Below are 7,643 nucleotides of genomic sequence, written 5' to 3'. Positions count from 1 at the left end.
ATACAAAGGGGGTCCTCCAGACAGAGTCCTGTTAGTCCTGATGGCTTGTTTCTCTGAGGAACTCTATACGACCGCACAGATGTTTCCTTTTCCGTTCTCCGCTGGGTGGAGCCAGGCTGAGAACGAGAGACTGGGTGGAGCCAGGCTGAGGAGGAGACACTGGGTTGAGCCAGGCTGAGAAGCCAGGCAGGGTTGAGCCAGGCTGAGGAGGAGAGACTAGGTTGAGCCAGGCTGAAAAGGAGAGACTAGGTTGAGTCAGGTTCAAGTAATTCAGATAGATGCGCGTTCACTACTTTCCTCGATAGACTACGAGGTCGATCACAGATTTACTGATGCTGAAATGGAGTAAACGTGTTCTGCGTACTTTAAACCCAGTGAGAAACAGTTTTTATTGGAAGATTATGTGGAAGTTAAGCATATAATATGTAGAAAAGGAGACACGGTCGGCTGCTGTAACAAAACAGCGAGATAAAAACGTGGCAGACAATAGCGGACCTGCATAACATTCACTCACCACTGCTGTTAACAGGAACCGTCATAATTAAACCATTCAAAGAGTTACTGTCCCTTCACCTTAAAAGTAAGCGGTGGAAGTTAATATATTATTTAGGAAATTTACCATGAAGATTAATTACAACCACTAATCCACAATGCTAGAATACGATGATACCATATACTGTATATATAACAATGATTAATACATTATGTTACATACTGTACATGCTTACAGTGTGCACTGGAATGATCACTTACTTCTCTTTCTAATTCCCTCAATGTCTGTCTTTTCTATCTCCGTATTTCGGTCCAAGTCCTGCAGGTTTTTTTTGTGGTTTTAAACGTCAACTCTTTTTAAATAAATCCCTTTTTTTCATTGATATTTGCACTTCTTTAAACTATATTTACTTTTTTAAGTGTGATCTGTATGCCTTCAGACATCTGACTGTTTGTCAATTCTTTAAAACACATTAATTAGCACAGCACGAATTGTGCATGGTCTGCCCTTTTACGACCATTATTTATATTGAAAGAAAGAAAGAAGGCTGGATGTAGTCTATGTCAATGGAAATACTTATTTAGTCCATAATGGATAAGAAGTCAGTGATGAGGTGCTCATGGAAAACATTTTTAACAGGATACTGTACAGCCTGAAAACAGCCTGGCATCGTAGTGAGTGTAGGACATCCACACCATGCAGAGTTAACAACTGATATGTTTTACAGAATTCACAAACTGTCAGATGTCTGTGCAGCACACACTTAACAATACATACTGAGGGGATTAGACAGAGAAGTAAGTGATCATTTCAATGTACACTGTAAGTATACACAGTAACAGGATGTATTAATCATTGCTGTGTGTTTCTCTCCCAGCAGACCAGTGATCCAAGAAAAATACAAGTTTAAAGCATCTTGGTGTCCTCTCCCTGTTGTTTCATGAGTATAAAGTACGCTATATATACATGTCTATATACACTATATAGTTACTGGTCCAGTGAACTTTATCAGCCATTTCTAGTCAATAATATATTCATCAAACCTCTAACAACAATATGAACAGCAGTCTTCATAAACACAATATAACCGTAATAATGACTATCACATGAATGATTATAAAAATAAAAATGAATGATGATCACAACGTTAAAATAAAAGTACTGAAGTTCATCAAGACTCATACAAAGGGGGTCCTCCAGACAGAGTCCTGTTAGTCCTGATGGGTTGTTTCTCTGAGGAACTCTATACGACTGCACAGATGTTTCCTTTCTTATAAGTAGATTTAGTAAAAGAAAGTGTGAAGGCAAAGCAGAGTCCAGCACAGAGAGCTGCTGCTGTCAGTGCCAGTCCAACGTAGAGGCCGATCCTTCCCCGACTCTCTGGTTGTGGACTCACTGTTGGTCTCTGAGGTCTGGGCTCATCAGGAGCTGCTGTCAACTTACCAGTGACATTGAGCCAGCATTTCCCAGAGTTCCTCCCATAACCTGTGAGCACGTCACACCAGTACAGACCAGAGTCATTAGTCCTGAGTCTGGACACATGAAGTCTGAGTCTTCCTTCTCTGAGGACGTCTTCGTCCCACTGGACTCGTCCTGCAAACTGTTCATCCTGAGACTCTGGGACCTCAACACCTTCATCGAGATGAAACAGGACTGAGGGTCGGAGATCAGCTGACAGTTCACAGAAGATAAAAAGTGAGTTGGGGGAACTGTGACTTCTGGTTGTGAACATCCACTCCAGTGTGATGTTGTGGTTCTCCTCTGCCTGATAGGAGGTCTGTGTCACATTCACTACAAATGATCCTGTTGAGGAGACAGATAGGGAAAGTGAGGAGCAGACAAACTGACAACTTTAACATGTCAAACTCCATCTAGAGATGTTTCTGTGGAGAGTTTAGTGATCATGGTCTCAGTGCTGTAAAAGTGCTTTAAAGATACAAAAGTGAACTAACCAGAGACACAGGAGGTCAGGCTGATGAGCAGCAGGATGCTGCAGATCATCTTCTCCCTGTGAGAGCAGACACACAGTTTTTATTTCACTATAAATGTTGGCTGTCTTCATCTCATCAATCTAACTCTGATCTCATGTGTTTCTGACTCTTCACCTCTAAGCTGCAGTAATGTGTTTCTGTCACAAGATAGCGCCAGAGTAAACATGACTGACTGAAGAGTTGGAGAGTTCAACACCACTACATAATCAGAATACTACACAATCTGTCATGTATGAAGAAGTACTATACTTCAACTTTATTTTATCAAGTATACTTTAAGTAAATGTAAAGTATATATTCCCCAAGTTTACTTTATGCAGTAAGTATACTAATATCAAAGTACTAGTAGTGTACTTGTAAGTGTGCCATTTATACTTCTTGGGACTAAAGTGACCCACTTTTTAGTTTATTAAAGTACTTTTAAGTGTACTTTAAGAGTAAGAACAGTAAACTTTGATTACGCAACTAGTTTACACACAAGTTTTATTTTGTACTGCAACTATACTATAAGTGTACTGATAGTTTACTAGTTTTACACTCGTAGTCCACTTTATAGTTTATGAAAGTACACTTTAAAGTATATTCTCAGTAAATCACTAGTTTAATAGTTTTTATACTGAAACTATACTATATATTTGTAGCCCATTTTTTAGCAGAGACGGGGACTCGAGTCACACTTAAGTCACACACATATATAATTGCTATTATAATTATATTATTATTGTGAACAGATAATCCAATAACTTCGAAAATTGTTGATGTATTGAAGTAAATTCATATCAAAACATCATTTTACAAACTCACACACTTTAATAGGCTTCACTATCATAAAGTCAGCACAACTACAAGCATACCTAGTATAGTATACCTTTCTGGCCTTTAAGGTAGAATACTTAATTATACTTTTCTTAAGTGCATCTTGATCAAAAGATTAAGTACAAGTAGGCCTATAAGCCATATATACTTAGACTTTTCTGTAAACTTGTCAGTATGAGCCAAGTATACTTCAGTGTACTTTTGTTAAGTATATCTCTGATAAGTACATAAAAAGTAAACTGAAAGTATACTCTTATTGTAAGTTTAAAAGAAGTTTATTAACAGCACACACTGGAATAAACTTTTTTTGGTATGGTCACTCAGTAAAGAATGCATTCTTTACTGAGTGACCATACCAAAACAAATGTTTGCTGTCAAACAATTTCACAAACGGCTGCTGATGCAATGCTGTATATGGGGGCGGGGTTTAACGATAGGGGGAATGGAAGGGGCGAGGCGGAGCGGGGAGCTCTAACAATTATTACATCAACCCTTTCTGCCTCCACGTCTTTTGTAAACTAAGGTAACTAATTGCTTATTGTTACATTGCCATAAGCCATTTATACCAATTCTTCGTTTTTTGACAAAAAGTGAGTTAAATCGATCTTAGAACCGAATGACTGACATGAACAGGACAATAAAGTTACTGATTTATACCCATTATTATTCATTCTTTTACTTTATATATTAATCTGTACTCTGTCTGTCTTTGTGCTGCTGCAACATCAAATTCCCCCTCTGGTGATCAATACAGTTTCATTTGATCTTCTTGTATTTTATTTCTTAATAAAGAATAAAGAAAGGATAACACAGATGTGTTGTTTTAGGGTTGTAAACATCAGTAAAACAAATAGAAACAATGCCTGATATAAAGGAATGAGGATCCTGTGAACCTGTATTTAAATTAAAATATCAAAACACACCTTGTGTTGTTGTCAGATCTCACAATAACAATGCATCATCTTTTATAGACTGATCTGTGACACCTTAAAAAGTAAATCTGTCCCCTTGAACAGTAAAGAAGGATTAGTATGGGGACCTGTTACAGAACATGGAGATACAAGTTTACTGTTGTTGAATTAACTTCTTGTCTGATCAAGTCCTCAAATACTAATCTGTACAACATGATTCACATAATGATAACCTGAATATATTCATACATTACCTTAATGTTCAGTCACATTGGAGCAGACCGGGAGACGAGAGAAGACTTCCTTCAGTGTCTTCTCCTCAACTACAGCTAGTGAGGGACAACCAGAGTTTAGACAGTAAGACGACAGGACAGAAAGCTACTGTTACTGCACATGGTGCAGGGCGAAGAGTGTTTTGGAGCTCAGTCTACGCCCCCATGTCTGTCAGAGCTTTACATCTTACGTCACGGGTGTTTGTTAGGGGTTATATGATTGGCCTAACTTCTGTTCAGGTTGCGGAAATAGCAGTAAACTAGGTTGCCTAGTTACAAAACGGAAGTTATCCGCAGCTTTCGGCGGTGGGCTGTTAGAGACACTCTGAATGAAGATACACAATCCGCACAAACATGGGCTGGATCCTCTTAATGGTGCTAATTCTGCTACAATGGAATGCGAGAAGCTTAATAGCAAATGGACAGGAGTTTAAGAAGTACATTGATAAATTACAAAATAAACCGAATGTAATATGTATACAAGAGACATGGTTGAAACCACAGTGGGATTTTGTTGTAAAGGGATATTCTGTAGTTAGAAGGGATAGGGAATCTGGTAATGGTGGAGGAGTTGCAACATTCATACAGAATGAAATGAGTTACAAGATAATGCATGTAAACACTGAGCATGAATCAATTATTGTTAAGGTGTGGACTGACAGAGGTGATATAGATATAATTAACTTTTATAATCCATGCGGGAAATTAAGTCAAGGTATATTGGAGGATGTAGGGGGATCATTGCAAAATAATGTAATATGGTGTGGGGATTTTAATTCACATAATTCATTGTGGGGGAGCAATAGCACAGATGCTAATGGTGTAGTTGTAGAAGAATTTATAGATGATCACTGTTTGGTGTGTATTAATAATGGGGAGGGAACACGGTATAATTGCACTCAAAACACAGAAGCAGCACTTGACCTAACATTTGTAAATAGTACTTTAGCAGGTGTAAGCACATGGAAAGTAATAAAGCATACTACAATGGGCAGCGATCACTACCCCGTAGTGACTAAAGTTGGTGTAAAAATTTATTTTGATAAGGGAAAGAAAATTCCTAGATGGAAGTTGGAAAATGCTAATTGGGCTGCTTACCAAGAGATAAGTGCAACGAGATGTGAGGGAATTAAAGAAGATTATCAAATGGATGTAAACATATTTAATGGTGAACTAGTTAATGAAATAATTCAGTCTGCTGAGGAAACAATCCCAAAGAGTACAGGAACTAAACGTATTAAGAATGTACCTTGGTGGAATAGCGAATGTAGCAAAGCCATAAAAAACAGAAATAAAGCATTTAGGGAACTCAAAAAACTTCATTCACAGGATGCTTTGATCCAGTATAAAAGGGCACAGGCAATAGTAAGGAAAACAATAAGAACCCAAAAACGCACATTTTGGAGGCAATATTGTAGCAGTATAGGAAGAGAAGTACAGCTTTCAGATGTCTGGGGCATGATCAGGAGAATGGGAGGGATCAGAAGGAGTTATAAATTACCAGTGATGAATAATGGGGATCAAATGGCTGTCAGCAACCTAGAAAAGGCTGAACTTCTGGCGCAAACATTCAGGAAAGTTCACAGCTCCGACAACCTAACAGATGAGGCCAGGCGCTGTAGAAATAGAGTTTTATTGGAGAAATCTAAAATATTAGAGAAAAAAGAGACATCAGAAGATCCAATAGACCTGCCTTTTAGTATGTTTGAATTGAGAAGAGCAATAACTTGTGCACGTCAGACCACACCTGGTAAAGATGGCGTATGCTATAAAATGTTAGAGAACATGGCAGATAACACTCTGGTCACTGTTTTAAGACTGTATAACAGAGTTTGGGAAACTGGACAACTTCCTTCAGTGTGGAAACAAGCCGTAATAGTGCCTATTCTAAAACCAGGGAAAGACCCATCAGATCCATATAGTTACAGACCTATTGCCCTAACCTCTCATTTATGTAAAATTATGGAGCGAATGGTTACAGAGAGATTAACATATTTCCTGGAAAGTAAAGCTCTTTTATCTCCACATCAAAGTGGGTTCCGTAGGGGTCGCAATACTATGGACTCTGTCTTATGCTTAGAGTCAGACATCAGGAAAGCACAGATCAACAAAGAAGTAGTATTAGCTATCTTCTTTGATGTGGAAAAAGCATATGATATGCTCTGGAAAGAAGGGTTACTCATTAAATTGAATTCATTGGGAATTGGTGGTAGAGCATATAATTGGGTGAAGGACTTTTTATTTGACAGGAAAATACAGGTAAGAGTAGATGCAGAATATTCAAATGTATATACAGTAGATAATGGAACTCCACAAGGTAGTGTATGTAGTCCGTTATTATTCAATATAATGATCAATGATATATTTTCTCAGGTTGAGCAAAATATAGGAAAGTCTATGTACGCGGATGACGGAGCTCTTTGGATAAGAGGCCGCAATGTATCATTTGTTAATAAGAAAATGCAAGCTGCAATAGCTGAGGTGGAGAAATGGGCAAACAAATGGGGATTCAAGTTATCAGTAGCAAAAACACAAGTTATTTGTTTCTTAAAACGGCGTAAAATCGCACCCATTTCCCTAAAACTGTATGATCAACCTCTGGAGCAAGTCAAAGCTGTTCGATTTCTGGGGATTTGGTTTGATGAAAAGCTCACATGGAACATTCATTTAGATAAAATCAGGAGCAAATGTAAAAAAGTCATCAATATACTGCGTTGTTTGACAGGACAGGAGTGGGGAGCAAGTAGAGCATCTTTACAACATATATACTGGGCTCTCATGAGATCTGTCCTTGACTATGGGTGTGTAGCTTACATGTCAGCAGCAGAATCAAACCTCAAGAAATTAGATGTACTGCAAGCTCAGGCTTTGAGAATCATTAGTGGATCATTCAGAACATCTCCGGTATCAGCAATGCAAGTGGAAGTGGGAGAAATGCCCCTACGGATTAGAAGAATAAAATTAATGCTGGCATACTGGGTTAATCTTCAGGGGCATTATGAAACTCACCCTACCAAAAGTGTTTTGATAGACTGCTGGGAACATAATGAAACAAACTTCATAAGCTTTGGATGGGTAGGTGATGCAAAGGCAGAAAACAGGGTTATGTCAATTCCAATATTGCTCTACAGTTTCAGTTTCCTCCATTCCTCCCTGGTTA

The 7,643-nt window shown here is 38.3% G+C and overlaps 1 protein-coding gene across 2 annotated transcripts; it reads right to left on the bottom strand.

Moving 5' to 3' along the window:
• Positions 1–1,604: 1,604 nt before the first annotated feature.
• On the bottom strand, positions 1,605–4,605 carry LOC141754993 (uncharacterized). 2 transcript variants are annotated; one of them, XM_074614521.1, is made up of 3 exons: positions 4,466–4,605; positions 2,446–2,501; positions 1,605–2,296 (listed from the first exon to the last, which is right to left on the bottom strand). In XM_074614521.1, exons 2-3 carry the CDS (start codon positions 2,492–2,494, stop codon positions 1,737–1,739), a joined length of 609 nt encoding a protein of 202 aa, XP_074470622.1. In that variant the 5' UTR covers positions 2,495–2,501; positions 4,466–4,605; the 3' UTR covers positions 1,605–1,736. The 2 variants fall into 2 exon arrangements, with proteins under 2 accessions (XP_074470622.1, XP_074470623.1); XM_074614522.1 differs by lacking the exon at positions 4,466–4,605 and having other exon boundaries at positions 2,446–3,591.
• Between the last annotated feature and the right edge of the window lie 3,038 nt (positions 4,606–7,643).

Source organism: Sebastes fasciatus, chromosome 17, assembly GCF_043250625.1.
Source record: "Sebastes fasciatus isolate fSebFas1 chromosome 17, fSebFas1.pri, whole genome shotgun sequence".
Lineage (NCBI taxonomy): Eukaryota > Metazoa > Chordata > Actinopteri > Perciformes > Sebastidae > Sebastes > Sebastes fasciatus.
The sequence above is the reverse complement of the archived record's forward strand: the minus strand, read 5'-3'. Positions and strand labels throughout refer to the sequence as shown.

Excerpts from the sequence above, each read along its gene's own strand:
- LOC141754993 (XM_074614521.1), bottom strand. The coding sequence starts at position 2,494 with ATGATCTGCAGCATCCTGCTGCTCATCAGCCTGACCTCCTGTGTCTCT. Across the intron at positions 2,297-2,445 it reads CCTGACCTCCTGTGTCTCTG|GATCATTTGTAGTGAATGTG; the intron begins GTTAGTTCACTT and ends TCTCCTCAACAG.